This window comes from Fusarium venenatum (assembly GCF_020744135.1).
Source record: "Fusarium venenatum strain MPI-CAGE-CH-0201 chromosome Unknown EDB82scaffold_3, whole genome shotgun sequence".
NCBI classification, from domain to species: domain Eukaryota; kingdom Fungi; phylum Ascomycota; class Sordariomycetes; order Hypocreales; family Nectriaceae; genus Fusarium; species Fusarium venenatum.
The window spans coordinates 2,856,627-2,872,811 of record NW_027072131.1 but is presented as its reverse complement, the minus strand read 5'-3'; the positions used below and the strand labels follow the sequence as shown (position 1 = coordinate 2,872,811).

General features: G+C 47.8%; 5 protein-coding genes across 5 annotated transcripts; 2 read left to right on the top strand and 3 right to left on the bottom strand.

The window, feature by feature from the left end:
• The first annotated feature begins 135 nt into the window (after positions 1-135).
• Positions 136-2,164, top strand: EDB82DRAFT_505534 (uncharacterized protein). Its single transcript, XM_025727192.2, has one exon. It carries the CDS (start codon positions 485-487, stop codon positions 1,760-1,762), a length of 1,278 nt encoding a protein of 425 aa, XP_025581684.2. The 5' UTR covers positions 136-484; the 3' UTR covers positions 1,763-2,164.
• On the top strand, positions 2,165-4,760 carry EDB82DRAFT_505533 (pyridoxal phosphate-dependent transferase). The gene is made up of 4 exons (XM_025727191.2): positions 2,165-2,585; positions 2,648-3,341; positions 3,397-3,756; positions 3,814-4,760. Exons 1-4 carry the CDS (start codon positions 2,363-2,365, stop codon positions 4,484-4,486), a joined length of 1,950 nt encoding a protein of 649 aa, XP_025581683.2. The 5' UTR covers positions 2,165-2,362; the 3' UTR covers positions 4,487-4,760.
• Positions 4,708-6,591, bottom strand: EDB82DRAFT_232231 (60S ribosomal uL4 domain-containing protein). The gene is made up of 5 exons (XM_025727190.2): positions 6,566-6,591; positions 6,273-6,498; positions 6,031-6,055; positions 5,848-5,973; positions 4,708-5,792 (listed from the first exon to the last, which is right to left on the bottom strand). The coding sequence occupies exons 2-5, from the start codon at positions 6,475-6,477 to the stop codon at positions 5,090-5,092; spliced, it is 1,059 nt and encodes a 352-aa protein (XP_025581682.2). The 5' UTR covers positions 6,478-6,498; positions 6,566-6,591; the 3' UTR covers positions 4,708-5,089.
• A 342-nt stretch (positions 6,592-6,933) lies between these two features.
• On the bottom strand, positions 6,934-10,444 carry EDB82DRAFT_232202 (uncharacterized protein). The gene is made up of 2 exons (XM_065607266.1): positions 10,107-10,444; positions 6,934-10,055 (listed from the first exon to the last, which is right to left on the bottom strand). The coding sequence occupies exons 1-2, from the start codon at positions 10,181-10,183 to the stop codon at positions 6,974-6,976; spliced, it is 3,159 nt and encodes a 1,052-aa protein (XP_065463907.1). The 5' UTR covers positions 10,184-10,444; the 3' UTR covers positions 6,934-6,973.
• A 4,857-nt stretch (positions 10,445-15,301) lies between these two features.
• EDB82DRAFT_477367 (trafficking PGA2-domain-containing protein) lies at positions 15,302-15,769 on the bottom strand (the record flags this gene model as incomplete). The annotated part of the gene is made up of 1 exon (XM_025727187.2): positions 15,302-15,769. One exon carries the CDS (start codon positions 15,767-15,769, stop codon positions 15,302-15,304), a length of 468 nt encoding a protein of 155 aa, XP_025581680.1.
• Between the last annotated feature and the right edge of the window lie 416 nt (positions 15,770-16,185).

Here is a 16,185-nt window from a genome sequence, read left to right as displayed (position 1 = left end):
CAAGCTGCCGGGCAGGGAAAGCTCCTAGCTCTTTCGGCTGTAGGTATTTAGTGCAGATCTACCCTAAAGAAGAAGGCGGTGAGACAAGCACTATACGGTACTAAACTCTATCAGCTTACCTATCATTCAGGTCCAGGTACTTGAATGCGGCTCTGGTTGCTCTCTCCTGGTGGGATTTCCTTCCAATTGAATTTCTCCAAGATTCCTTAACATGTAAGTTACCTACCTAGGTAACTAAGTAGTATCTACCTAGAAGCTGTTAAAAATATTTGAGATAAAATTAAAGCAGTTCCACTCTGGGAAGAGAGAGCAAGCAACTCTCTTTCCCCAATCACACACTTATGAAAAGATGTAAACAATCCCCTCCACGTCTACTTCGTTATGAAGTTTCTTTTACCAGTAAACAAACTTATCGTGTGAGGATGAAAGTAACTTTATCCGCCCGCTGTTCTAAACCCCTAACACAAGTACATTGCATTACAGTATGGGCTCTCTGACTCAGTCTTCGTCTTTCGACGTCAACAAAGTCGCCATCATCGGTGCAGGTCCAACAGGAATTGCTGCTGCGAAATACCTCATAGCGCAGGGCATCTGTGATATCACCATTTTCGAACAGCAAGACCATGTTAGTGGTATTTGGCATTACTACGGCTTGGCTGCTGGAACTTGTCCCGTTCCCCAGCAGGATCCCCATCATCCTCCAGATACGCCACTCCAGTGGGATTCGACATCAGCACCAATATTCATATCACCAATGTACGAGAACCTTCACGCTAACATCCCGAAGGAAGTCATGCAGTTTTCCGATCAGCCTTTTCCCGAGAACGCCAAACTGTTCCCCGAGAGGCCCATGATTGAAGACTATCTGGTCAAATATTCCGAGGACGTTAAGCCTCTGATACGGTTCTGTCAGCGTGTTGAAAGGGTGTCGTTGAAGCGACAAGACGATCGGGACAAATGGGAGGTGGAGACAAAATCCACCATGACTGGTAATGACACCGCCAGACAAGTTTTCGATGCCGTTGTTGTTGCAAACGGTCACTACTCGACACCTTTTATGCCCGATATGCGAAACATGAAAGAGTGCAGGAAACCCGCTTTTTTATCTGTGCGGCATCCTACACCTCCAGGCCGACTGCATCACTGTGGATGCGAAGAAATGGCTGAAATCGAGGAGTTCCTGGTTGAGGAAAAGGGCGTTCTTTTCAGAGACGGTCGGATCGAGAGAGACGTTGATGCTGTTGTATTCTGTACTGGGTTCCTTTATAGCTACCCGTTTCTCCGGGATCTAGACCACAAACTTATTACTACAGGTCGAGGCGTCCATGGTCTATATCAACATGTTTTTGATATCCGGCATCCTACCCTCGTCTTCCCTGGCCTCAACATGAAAGCAGCTCCTTGGCCTCTGGCCGAGAGCCAAGCCGCTCTTTTCGCAGCGGTATGGTCCAATGATATCAAGCTTCCGTCCCAAGAATTCATGGAAGCTTGGAGTACGGAACTGGAAAAGCAGAAAGGGGAGGCTTTTCACACGTTTGGCCCAAATGGAGACGGACTCTACATCAACAGGTTGCATGATTTGGCCATGACAGCTAAGCGGCCAGGAAAGGAGCCGCCTCACTGGGATCATGAGCTGATGTGGCAGCGTAGCGTTTTCCTTGATGCTAAGGTAAAATTTGAGCAACTCGGCTGCAAAGCACGAACCATGGAGGAGGTTGGATTTTACTACAAACCCGACAACACTCAGACAAGTACCGTGTGAACCGTGAATTGGGTAGCAAAAGAGGTCAACAAACGGTCAAGATCAGTCCTGTCTACCCTAGACTGCACACGTGGAACCGTTCCTCGTGGCTACCTAAGGCACGGTGACAGGGGTCCGTCTGCAAACCTGCACAAGGATTGGACCAGCAGATGACTCTTAGACGCTTGGCAGAGTTCTAGATATGAAACGAAAAGTCGGGGGAGGATCCGAATGTGCTGGTGTTGTGATAGTGGATCAAAATGGCGGGAGTCGGTGACGGATTTATCATGCAAACTGGATCCAACGCCTGGCGGCAAAGCTGCCGTCTGGGGACACGCTTCGATGCATAGTACAGCGCATACGAACAGCAAGGGTAGCGTTTGTAAGTGGATATATACTATCGTTGGGATAGTTAATGCGTTGGCGATTCGTAAGGCGACATCGAGAGATAGCGAGGGTACTTGAGGAGAGGAGTAGAACGTCTATTTCCACATATTTTTTTCTTTGATGATTTTCCCCCTCAAGACTTTTTTGCTTCCATTGACTGTTCTCACTACTTGATTTGTGACTCATTCACTGGTTTCTAAAAGAGCCAACTTGACGACGTCTCATCAATCAACAATGGCTCCATCCACATCATCCAAAGCCAGATCTGAGAGCAATGCTACTGTTATCTCCTCAGTCACCGCAACCACAGCGACCAAAGGTGCAGCTCTCAAGTCATTACCTTCACCAAAGGACTTGTCACATCTTTTCTCGGTAATCACAAGAAATCGAGAAGAGAGTGATATCAAGGCTTTTTACAAGTTTATGCAAATTCCTGGCATCAGCAATTTTGCTGGAGGTGAGTTAATTCGGCCTTGGAGCACTTTGATAGCTAGTTATCAGTTCTAACATGCACTTTAGGAATGCCAAATGCACAATATTTCCCATTTGAGACTATAGAAGCTCAAATTTCAAAACCAGACAGATGGCAACCTTCATCCAATTACCCAGAGCAGATTGAGGAGCCAGCACCAGAGCCAGCACCAACTGTGCCAACGTCCAGTCTTCATGGCTTCATTAGCCATATTAACAAGAAGGGCAAAACCATTATCAACAAAGACAACAACAAAGAATCTGAGGCTCACAAAAAACCGACACGCATCGTAATCCCCAAGATTGTCCATGAGACAGATCCCGCTAAGAGGGTCGATCTCACCACCGCCCTTCAATATGGGCAGGTCACCGGCTACCCGCCTCTGCTCTCCTTCATCAAGCAGTTCACCAACCAGGTCCTCTACCCAGATGTTCCCTACAAAGGGGGGGTGGATGTGATTCTCAACAATGGAAGCACAGATGGATTCTCAAAGGTCCTCCAACTTCTGGTTGATCCCTGGTACGAGGGACTACATCCCACGAGCGAGAGGCAAGGCATGCTCTGCGAGACATTTGTGTTTGGCAACATCATCACTCAAGTCAAGCCACTTGGTATCAACATTGTACCTATTGAAATTGACGACCAAGGTATGGTGGTGGAAGGCCCTGGTGGCCTGCGAGAAGTCCTTGAGAACTGGGATCCTGAGAATGGTCTATTACCACACTTCCTATACACAGTAACGTGAGTCACTCGATAAACCTCTCACATATGCCTGTATGCTAACACAAGTCTATAGAATGGGAGACAACCCCTCAAGCGGTGTTGTAGGAATCAGGAGAAGAAGAGAGATTTACGCTCTCGCAAGCAAGTTCGATATAATCATTGTCGAAGATGATCCCTACTGGTTTCTCCAATTCCCTTCTGCCGCCCTACAGGAAGCCAAAGCGCGAGGCTACGGCAAACCTCAGGACAACCAGTCACCCAAGCCGGCCACAAAATCCGGCTATGAGTTTATCGATTCGCTGGCTCGCTCTTATCTAAGCATGGATATTGACGGCCGAGTCATTCGCCTCGACACCTTCTCCAAGTCAATCGCTCCTGGTGCTCGACTAGGTTACATCACTGCTCAGCCTGCGATAATAGAGCGTCTTACAAGGTATGCAAATCCCTGTTCTTGATGATGTCTTGATATGTACTGACTCGTGACTTATAGGATTGCCGAGACGGGCACCGGCCAACCTTCTGGCGTTGTCCAAGCACTTGTCGCCCAAACTCTCCTTGGCCCTCACTCCACTACCCTCCAAAAATTCTTTTATCTCCCACCATCCAAGAAGTCCTCATTTACGGGCTGGAAGCTTGATGGCTGGGTAAGATGGCTAGAAGGTCTTCGTGGCGAGTATGAGCGCCGCATGATACGCATGTGCAAGACCCTCGAAGAGAATGCATTCCAGTTGAACAGTTCTACACCAAGCAGTCCTGACTCCGATTGGAACATCATTACCAAGACGAGACTGATGGATTTCGACTGGCCTCGTGGTGGCATGTTCTTGTGGGTGCGAGTGCACTTCGAGAAGCACCCTCTCTACCAGGCCAAGGTAGGCCGCAAATCACTACCGATCATCGACGGCCCTGCCCTTTCAAAGGCATTCCTCATCCACAGCACCAGAGCACCTCATCTGGTGCTGGGAAGCCCTGGTACCATGTTCAGTGCTACACCACAGATCCGGGATGAGCGTGGCTGGCGGTATGTGCGATTGTGCTTCGCAGCCGAGAGTGATGAAAACATCGATGCTGGTTCATTGAGGTTTACAAAAGCTGTCCAGAGCTTTTTTGAGATTCAGGAAATTTCGGAAATTCAGGAACTTCTTGAAGAATTGCATGGTTAAGAAATTGTATATATAGAAGCGAGTGTTTTTTTGGATTGGGCAGGCGAAACAGGTTACATAACAAACTGCCAGGGTTTTAACAGTAAAGAATTATGAATTTGAATGATAAACAAGAAGAACAACTGAGATAGCTCAATATGTCTATACAGATGAACGTGTTTTTGGATAACCTTAAGTGTGTGAGCTGGATGATTTTATGTATACTCTTGTAGCTGTAGAGTGAGTAATACGCATTATCTAATGCTCTTTATTCCTTTGGGATTGAGAGGTAGTGTATCATCATATATACGTATGCATTACCTGCCACACCATCCCAGTACTTAGACGAGATAAATGGACAAAGAAAGAAGTTTACAAACGGAGTGCTCAACCACTCAATTGGCATATTGCACGTAATGTTGAACGGCTTTATTCACGCTTATAATTAGACATCAAATATAGGAACCAATGCCGAGTCTGGCTGTAATTCATATCAAATCTCTGATTCATTTTTAAGAAAGCTCAACCTTCAAAGAAGCCATTACGCCTCGATATCAAACCATGCTAGACCCGTCATTCAGTTCCGTAAAAACCCGCTGCACACCCAGCAAGTCGGGAATCCTTTTAGTTCTGCTTCTTCTGAGCCTCCTGAGCGAAGACAGTGGCGTAGGGGTTCAGGCGAAGCATGACCTGCTTGTTCTTGAGAGGGTTCTTCTTCTGGACAGCAGATCGGCGAGTGATAGCATCTCCCTTGGGAGCGTTGATGGAGCTCTGGATTTCAGAGCTGTTGATCAGGCGAGTAAGATCGGCCTGAGAGACAACGTTGGAAGGAAGGAGGAAGTCACGCTTGTGGGTGGAAGCCTCAGTGGTGGAACCGTAGATGCTGTCAAGAGCCTTGAAAGCACCGGAGGTCCAAACGATGAATCGACCAAGGTGACCACCAGGAGCGAGCTGGAGGAGGTTGAGAGCGGTGACGGGGCAGGTCTCGACACCAGTGATGTTGCGGAAAGCGGTGATAAGCTCCTTGCCATCAGTCTCGGGGGAGTAGATGACAAGAGGGCCACGTCGCTGGCGGTGGCGGCGGCCACGGAGCTTGCCCTTACCAGCACGGAGCTTCTTGGAGTTCTTGACCTTGCTGACGTCCTCAGCGGCACCAACAGCCTTCAGGAGACCGAGAGCAGCGGAGGTCTTGGCAATGGCAGCAGCCTCGAAAACAGCGGAGTCGATGACCAGAGGAACCTCGGGGACGGAGTTGACCTGGTGTCCACGGGCCTGGAGCAGAGGAACGGCCGCGGAGGCAGCGAGGGCGGAGCAAACGGCGTATCGCCTAGTTTTTCATCATTAGACTTCCGGTTTCTTCAAATACTCTCCAGATTGCTTACTTTTGTCCGACCGAGACTCGGACGTGCCACTTTCTCCAAATTTTTGTAGGGGCGAACATACGACCGGAACGACACATGTTACCGAAGGCAGCTTGACCAGCGCGGTGAGTACCGCCACCAGAAACCCTAGAGCAATGTCAGTATTCGTGTTGAGCTGTTGATAATGGGCGGGATTATGCGGACCTAGGAATACGAGCAACAGCACGACCTGTTGGGAATTTAGTTAGCCTGTGTCCTTCTCTCATGATCGTGTTGTGTGTTCCGAGAATTGAATTTTGAGCTCAAACTTCCGGCAAGTTCGTCTTCACTCCAGCGGCGGACCATATGACACAATGAGAATATTGACAAGTATGGCAAAGTGTCTCGGCCATGAGCAACCGATCCTCCACCAAATTACCAAAAGAAAATCCCAAAATCTCACGTACCGGTACCCCAAGACTCAGCAGAGGTCTGGTGACCAGCCTTCTCGCTCACGGAGTAGGGCTGACGCTTGTTCTTGGCCATGCCGGTGTGAACCTGCTGGACAATGTCCGGTCGGATCGGGCTGGTGAAGACAGCAGGAATGGCGTGGGTAGCTCCAGTGGGAGCACCATCTTTGCCGAGAATAGTGACGGTAGGTCTGGAAGCCATTGTGAAGGTTGAGACTTGGACCTGTGATGATGCTTGAGTTAGATGAGGTTCAAGAGAAACTGCATCAGCTTTGGTGTTGAAATCTTACCTCGGGCGTCGTGCGGCGTCGAAATTTGCTGAGGAGTGGGAGGTTGCAAGGCTCGCGAAATTTCACCTTGGGCAATTTTGCAGAAACCGCACTTTGGTGGGATGAGGAGACCCTAACCGACCCACCAGGTGGGGTCGACGATCCGCCAACGTATGCACACGTGACGTGGAAAACTGTGCTAATAGCACTGCTGCTGCACCTTTGTGACAGATTCAGCTTAAAAGTTGGGAGACCAATCACGCAATTGTATTCAAAATAGGTACTATGCTGCTTTCATAATATTATATATATCATTCTCATCATGGCTCATCAAGGTCGCTTCGTCGTAGCATACGTAGTTACATGTCATCGTTATGCCCCGTCTACCTACTCCAAGATGCAGATATCCAAAACCCAATTCATAACCCATTATTCCCACCTCTTCCATTCCTGAATGTACTTATCCACTTGCTCTTCAACCCAATTCTCATCTTCAGATGATCTCTCCAGCCTGGCCAGCTTATCGTGGATCATGGCCTCGACATCCAACCGTTCAAGTACCTTAGCCTCCAAATACTTGGGATCATTCCATCGACAAGCCTTCTTGAAAATATCTCTCATTCGATTAGAGTAGAGCTGGCACGTTGCAAGTGGCAGCTTTTGCGGCTTCATGTAGAAATTGCGAGCAATGACGTTGTCATCCTTGATCGAGGGCCGAACCACCTCATCAAAGCATTCGCCACAAACAGTAAACTGCTGGAGGAACTGCATGATGTGCCAATGCCCGTTGACCATGGGCTTGTCTTCCTGACACTCACTCACTGCAGCCATCTTTTCGATGTCTTGTGCAAGAGTATTGAGGTCTGGCTCTTCTTGCTCCCGTCGTGCTTGATCTGACGTTGTTTCCAAAGCGTCAAAGTACATGACGAATCGTTTCCGTTTTGGCTTGAAGCGCAATGCGCAGAGCCCTCTAGTTGGCTCTGAACGGGAGTCGACAGGAATGAAGATGCCTGTAAGATTAGGAAATAGCGCATGAATTGTCTTGGCACACTGAGGACACACTGTGAAATCGTAGACAGGTTGTCGTGTGTATGGATTCCAGAGTGTTTGCCAGTTGCGCGCGGTGACTCTATCACCCGGGCAAGGGAGACTCTTGGTGGCAGTGATGGCGTTGGCAACGTCGTGAAAGAGTCGCAGATCAGGCAGCTCGTTCTTTAAAGTAAGAAGCCATGCGATACGATACCACGGCCCAACACCAAAATCACATGAAATCGGCTGGGATGTGGGACGAAGCATGGGCTGGAATGGGTTTCGATACTGCGTCTTTGCAAAGACAGAGCCATAGCAGTCTGGACAAATATTGAAATCTGTACGAGGTAGCGTGAGCCAGTCCACCAAACCTGCTACGGGATGCTTGCGGCGGCATTCGGGAAACGTGGTAACACCTGTCGCTTCCTGATGTTCCGAGTGACGCCGAACGGATCCTACTGGTTTCTCGAGGCGAACGCCGTCTCGAATGGGATCAAAGGCCGGTGGTTGCCAAGATTGTGCAGAAGGCGGAGGACGGTTGGTTGATGGAAAAGCCGACGCAGGCCTAGAGTCGAGTGATGTTCCAGGGCCACTAGGAATAGGAGCTGGCATGCTAGGCATCGAGACGACAGAATCGCCGTCATATCGAGATTGTGACCTACCAATCCTTTCCGCGTTGCCCCGAACGTCAAAGGGGTCAACCAAGGGATCATCGTCCATAGGATAAGGAAGTTCCGATTTTGGCCTTTCGGGAAGAGGATGGTGATCCCTGGTTATTGGGAATGTTGAGGCGGGCCTTATGCTTGGAGGGACTTCTGATGATGGAGTTGATCCATTGGGAATAGGGATGGGAATAGGGACAGGGACAGGGATCGTAGGTCCACGAATCTTCTCCCTGGGACCGCTAGGTGCATCGACCTTCTCCAACTTTGGTTGAGAATCTCTTTCATCCGACAGAACAACAGACTTCTTACGCCTAGGATGAAGTTCGCGCGGGCCCTTGGGATGGTCATCGCCGGAGCGACTATCATCCCCACGATCATCACGGCCATCACGGCGGTCGTCACGTCGAGTTGTCGATTCTCGCACAGGCTCACGAGAAGGGAATGTTGAGGCTCGACCATAATCCTCACGTTCTGGTCTTGAATAAGGAGGAGAGTTTTCCTTCCTGCTACTTCTCGATGCGTACTCACTCCTGTAAGGGGACTCGACTTTGGGTCCTTCTTTAGATAAAGGACGGCCCTCCTTCGATAAAGGGCGACCCTCCTTCGACAAAGGACGAGAGGGTTTCTCATCAGCCCGTTCTTTTGAGAGCGGGCGAGTGGGGGCCTCACCAACTCTCTCCTTGGACAAAGGTCGCGTCGACTTCTCAGACTCGACAGTTGTACGTTTCGTCGTGGATGCAGTTGAAGAGTTTCGGGTATGGCTGCTTTCATACCGTCGTTCGCCCGGCATGCTGGACACATTGTTGGGCCGGGTAGGTGACCTGCGAGCAGCACTTTGGGACTGTCCATAGTACGCTTGATCGCGGCCGCTGGCGCTGCTCTTAATAATTTCAGGCGCAAGCAGGGGATCAACTGGGATTTTGGGTGGCCGGGCAGGAGGCTGTTCATAACGGCTGCTTGCGGACACTGAAGGACGGGTACGGTATTTCTCGGGCAACTGATCATCTCGAAACTCAGTTTCCAGTCGAGGTAAATCTTGTCTGCTGCGTCGTTTCTCTAGGGGCGATCTGCTGCGCTCCCTAGTTGTTGATGCATTGGCTTTCAGGCTGGCATCATATCTTCGGCTGGATCTTGCGTCTGTATAGGTGTCGCTCATCGGCCTCTCCTGTCGTTCGGCCCTCTCGATGCGTTCAGGCCTATCGTTTCGCTCTATTCGTTCACTTCTTTCGGGTCTATCCTGCCGGTCGACCCTTTCGTTTCTTTCTGATCTCTCTGGTTTTTCCAATCGCTCAACTCTTTCTGGTCTTTCCTGTCGCTCAGCGCGCTCACTTCGTTCAGGTCTCTCAAAGCGCTCAACTCGCGGAGGCTTTGACTCTAATTCATTCTTCCTTTCTGGCTCAGATTTTTTGCCAGATTCGGTGCGCCTATGTCCCTCTGCCCTTCTCTCAGGCTCACTTCTTCTGTCTGACCCGCTCTTCCTGTCGGTTTCTCCTCCTTCTGAACCACTTGAAGAGCCTGTCAAAATAACAAACCGTCGCTCGGGGTTATATTCATGAACCTCCATAATCACCGGATTTTGTTCAGCTTCCCCACGTGACGGGGTCTCTTCCTCCTGGTTCGTGGAGATGGATGCTCCATGTTCTCGCTTGAGTGAAACTTCTTCATCTTCGACAGAGGGTGGCGGTGGTCGAACTTTTGGAACTCGTGCTGGGACTGCAGACTTCGGTCGTGGTATTAATGGGTAATAAGGTAGTTGGTACGGTTGCTGCTGGGCTGGAGGCTGAGAAGAAGGACGATCCTCAATCTGCGATGGTGGACTATTGAGCGTTGTTAGCAGTTGTTCAGAGGCAAAACTATAATAAACATACGGCTTTGGGCTTTTGGCCCGAGAAGTTGTGAAGTACCCCGTCTGGAGTAGGTTCTGGATATCAAACGACTCGCCCATGATGCGTCTCTAAATGTCTGAGCAACAAGAAATCATGATACGTTATGGGGAGACTGAAAACAGCAAATGCGCCCACAGGAATAAATGCGAAAGACGTCCAAGGGCTGATGTTGCTTGCTAACGTCTGTTTTCTATGTTGTTTGTTGTCGCACAGGCCTGCTGGAGACGGGAAGGTTGGGTTGGGTTGGTTGGTGCGGGCGTGGGTTCCAAAACAAGTAGTTTCGCAGATAGTAGGTATAGCCGCGTGTGTGATAAAGGGAAGGGCGTAGAGAATGTTTAAATAAAACAGTAGACACTAGCAGAAGCAGGAAAGGACAGGATCTCGTCTGACGCTGTGTTCGAGGCGGCAACGTCGAAGAGAGAGAAGCAGAATAGAAGGTCGGAGACACCTTGGGGCGCAGTTTAGGTCGGGTTCTATGAATGGAAAGGAAACCTCTGTAGATTATCTGCCAGATGACATATGTAGTACAGCAAGAGCAGGCAAGATATACTTGAACGTCCACCCAAGCCACCACATATAACAATGTACTCCCAAGAGTGGGCGGCTGGGCATCCACCCCTCCTCCCGTCATCCTCGTCCATCTTCCATGCCCTGGCTTCTGGCTTCTGGCTTCTGGGCCATGGGGCTCCTCTCAGCCCTCTAACTAGCCCTCCAATGGCCCCGCCAGGTTGCCCCTCCTACGTTCCGGATGGATCATGCCGATTGAGGCCATTCCATTTTACGGTTAGAAAATCACCGATTTGCTCCAGTGCAACGTATCACCACCCATCAATAGCCTACAGTATCATGTCTCGGTAAACCGACATAGATTTCAATGCAGATTTGATCGTTGTACGAGTGTCTTGTCATCCACTGTCACCAAGAATCAAACTCGGAACCCTGCTGTATGACCCTAGCCACCGCTTTCGTTTAATTGACCCTGGAGGCATGCCAACAAGTCAGCAACACGCCATGCCATGTATGTCGACGGGTCTTTTCAAGGAACTAAACACCTACAACCAGGTAACATGTTGAATTGGAATTGCTAATTCGTCTTCATATCCAACCCATCACACGTAATTCGGTATAGCCGTTGAAGTAAAGGCACTCAAAGAGTTAAGGTTATTTGTGGATAACCGTCAGCCATCGAATATTATCATGAAACAATCCATGGTCTTTGCAGATCATCAATTCAAGACAGCTAGGGTCCAGAAAATAAATAGCCCAAGAGCGGGTCTAAGATGGCATAAGGTAACAAAGTTATTTTGTCTCAAAGGAAAGCAGTTCAAGTTCTCTGTATCCCTGAGGGACGCAGGGACGGTCCCGCAACTCGAGCCCACAATTTGACAAGTCGTTTAGCCTCATATATTTTCTTCCCGATGGCTTCGTAATTGCAATGAGCGGTGCATTGAGCGGTAAAGTTGCATATCTCTGTAATGGAACTGACAGCACAAGCATCTTGATAATGTAGGACATGTCCGACAGTATCTGGTGGCTGGGCTGATGTATACACCGTCGCATACATGGACATGGGCTAAAATCCATTATCTTCTAGGATTCCCATTCTCACCACCAAGTGTCCAGCGGTATGTCCAGCGGTACACCACAAGACGAGGATGGTTGCAAATGCGGTGTACTTGTAATACTTGCTGTTCAAAGAAACTCATGTTCCGAATTACAAGGTATATGTTATCGATCGAAAGTGATTCTGAAGGTTCCACCATGGCTGCAAATGCGACAAATATGCTGGCGAGGCTCACCGTTGGCGTTTTTGCATGTTTGACGCGGCAACAGCCTAATCCCGAATATCATCAAGTGATAAGAGCTCATAGCAAAAATACGAGGGATAGTACTCGGTGTGACAAATTGAGAACTCGATTCAGATGAAGTTTGGCGCCAAGAAATTATGGCTATAAATTAACCATAAATGCTGAGTATATAAATGAACGAAGGTACCCGGGAGAGATGCCGGTTTATATTAGTGACTCCTTTACATGTTCCAGCGTTGACATGTCATATTTCCTTGGATAGATATCTCGACTTGTCAGTCAGAAGTTACTCTTTAATTATTTGAGGTGACATTTGCTTTCATTACCCTGAACCCTATGGCATTTGAGCGTTCAATGCACATGCCCATCGAGTTCCTCGGAAGAACGACAATGATACCAGCAATAGTAACTTGGGAGTGCTATATCATAAGAGTTATATACTAAGTGTATTTTGTTTATTATATGTACAATCCACTGTTATTCACTTTTACCCGCCTTTATGGAGTTCACGAGAAGGAAAGTTGGAAGGAATTCAAGTGAATGTTGCCACACAGGACAAAGCAGTCCAGATGTTAAATGTTTCATTCTTTTATTTATAGTAGCGTATTGTTAATAATAAAGATTTATTTCAGCTTTCTAGACACATGCACTAATATGTATCCAGCCGCCAGTTTGATGTATCAGCCTCCTTAACAAGCATACGTTGTACACAGACCTGATCGTCACATCTTTGCTATACGTTTCCAGAAGTGACAAGCAATATAAACAACATAATCAATATGTTCTTCCTACAACCTGCTTCTTCTTAAATTTACAACACCAGTCCTGTATTTTTGCTGCAGATTTCTAAGTATCCTTCTTCTATAATTTGAGTATTAAATATAGGCTATGATTATTGTGCCGAGTAGGGTCTTCCCTGGAGACTTTCGTCTGCGTACTCGATTATTCCTACTAGGCACTTGCTTAAATGGAAAACAGATTCAAGTAAGAATATAAGAAGCAACCTGGTTCTTCTATCTACTACCTAGTACCTTGGTGGTTTGGAAGAAGCAATAGTACATGTAGCTTAGCTAGTCTTCCAGAAGGTTCTTTAGATTGGGTGCATTGTCCAAAGGCGACCTGCTCTAAGGAAACATGACAAGCAACCAACAAGCTAAGCAACAAGCAATACAGGCAGTTGGGCTATTTGATGGGGATTTTGTTTCTGCTAGTGCCAGACAGGTAACCGACAGGTTTCAGCGACTGTCAAATGTTGCAATTAATAACCGAGTGTAGAGTGAGGAGGAGATTCTATATCTTCCGCAACAAAACACAGTACAATGCTGTCTGCTAAACGCTTCGTCGTATTGAACACCATATTTACCTTCTGGACCTTCCACCCTGCAGTTGACTCTACATCTTAGAAATAAAATCCACTGAATTTCTCCTTAGTACGGATGCAACTTGACCTTCCCATCACAAGCTAGCCCATTGGGCAGCACCGCTATACAAAAACATATGGTATACATATACAGGAGTTTGGACTTTCTGGATGTCTCCATACGTTCAAGTATATAAAAAAGACGCTACAGAGCGAGCACCTAACGGCAGATCATGCGGAGACGAAAGAGAAGATCCCCTGTTCTTTATCGACTGAATGCAAAACTTGTATGTATACTTCTTGCAGTAGAGAACACGTTGGCCAAGACCGTCGAAACCACAAGAACTCGTTCAAATGCCTGGAAGAAGGGTATGGGATGGTGTTCAAAACAAGAGCCCCATCCCCCATACGTGGCTGCTCACAACGAAGAGTGCACGAAATGCCCAATATAGGTAACGAAATCACGACTGCCCCGTAAAAACATTTTCAAGAGCATTACAAATGAGAGCGTGAAGCAGAATATATCCAATGTCTAGTGGACGACTACATAGAGTCGTTCAGATATTATCGCAAAATTCGCCAACAACTAGAAAAGACCACCTAGGCAAATGTTTTCCATGCCAGATACCTGAATGCACCGAATATTATCTACACTGGATGAAATGACCGGGTCGACTGGAAATATTTACACTGTTCGCATCGGAAAGCGGTTCCGATTCACTTGTCCTCATAACACCAAGGGTGGCCAGCAGAGAGCATGTGAGGAATAAGCGCCAACCAAAACAACTTCGTTGCCCTAAAGCTTAAGAAGGATGCCTCGGAATTTTTATGGACGAGGCGGATGTTCAGAAGCACGTGGAGGACAAACACTCCTACAAAGGCCTTGTTTGCAGGACATACGGTCAGGAGTTCATCCAAATCAATCACAAAAGAAATCATGAGAAAACAAATACCCACCCATTCCGTTGTCCTCAAGCTCTTTGCACGGTATACTCCAAGACGTACAAGGAGACACTCGAGCATTCTATAGGGGGTGGTTACTAGTCCTAAGAAAGGCTTTGCACGTGCACTGTCACTCAATGTTATTCTTCCGTGGTTGGAGTTGTCACGACCAAAACTCATCTTGAGAAACACTGACAGCGCCATATTGATCTTGGAAATATTGAAGAGGTCATCGAACTCAAGTAGAAACCTGCTGAAGCTCGTCCATTGCAGAAGATGTCATTATTCGACGCGATATATGAAAGACTCTGAGGATTGGCTTCCTCAAGACAATGAAGCTGATCAAGATGATGGCTTGGAGACGGTGCCGTGATCGATGAAGAATATGATCCGAACGAGCCCCCTGGTGTTGCTTTAGCAGAAGAATATCTTGAAATAGTCGAGAATGATGAGGCAGTTAGTGTACAAAATAAACAGCCAAAGAACTGATCTAAGGAGTATCAAACTGGCCTACTGATTTCGTCTCTTATGCTCCTAGCAATCAAGCTTTCTGGTATCCGAAGGGATGTTAATTGACTGACACTGGCTGTATTTAAAGTTGCGCCTACTTCATAAATCTCTCAGTTGATACGTGGATATGTCACTTGGTCTGCCCTTCATTCCTTGATGGGTAGTTGCAAGGGTTGGGTTAGTTGTTGAGCTGTTGCATTGGATTAGGTAAAGGATAAAGAAGGACAAAAGAAGTGGCGTTGACTATAGTGTTAATTAAATCGTATTTAGGGGTTCTGCCCGAGGGTGCAAAAGCGACAAGTGTACTACAGCAAACTCAGTTTGAATTGTTGCATATGTTACCAAAACTCCGAAGAAGAAACCAAGCGGAGGACCCGTATAAAGACCCGAACGTAGGCTTCGACGTGACAAGATACTCGGATACCATGCTGTCTCCCTGTTGCTACAGCCAGCCCAATTGGCAATGTTACCCATAGTACAATACTCCATCCATGGTCAAAAATCCAGACTAGGAATTCTCCAATGATCTCTTCAAGCAAAGCCAACTAAAGAAGCGTCTAGTCCTCAAGAAGGTCTGCGATATCCTTGTCCTCCTCCTCCTCTTCTCTTCGTCGCTCCTCAGCTTCAAGGAGGTCCTTCAACATAGTTCTCTGCCTCACACGAGCCTTCTGGCCCCAGTCAGCACCGGTACCGTCGCCCTCCGCGTCGATTTCGGGCTCGTCCTCAGCCAGTCCGCGCAGCTCGTTAGGGGAGATCTGGGCCTTGCGCTTGTCATTGGCATCGTCGTCCTCCATCTTCTGAACAGCTCCTTTCGTGATAAACTTCAGGGCCAAGGGGCGGAGAAGCATGTAACCGCCGACGATGACGATAAGACGTATCCATGCCTTTGTGTCCATTGAGTCGAATGCAGTTGAAATGTTGTTGGAGGCATTGGCGCCGTACTGCAAGAACTGAGCAGTGAACTTGCCAAAGGCATTGAGTTCAGGCTGTTCGCCTTGGGCTTGTTGTTGAGCCATGGGATCCATTATGAATATGTTGAGTTTTTATGAGTGAGATTGGTTGTGGTTATAGATGAATGAACCCTTTTCTGAGCTTCTTGACGATGATGCGTTTCTTAATGTAAAGTTTAAATGCAATGCTTGGCGTAGATGCAAGGTGGCTTTTGTTGTAGTAGTGTGATGGAGTCGCACTAAGTCAAAGTTCCACGTGAATGGTGAGTGAAGAATTACAATTGAGGATATTCAGTTATTTTAGGAATGAATTGGACAGAGGGAAGATGACGGAGCTGATAAATTGAGGCTTTGAGTCGAGTTTTATATGGCGCGCGACTCGGGGAGGTTGTTTTTTTAACTTGCCCGATGGGGCCGGCGCTCACTGGTCAAATTCTGGAACCTGTCTGTACCCGCTAGACAAATGAGGGTAGCAACCTTGAATGAATATC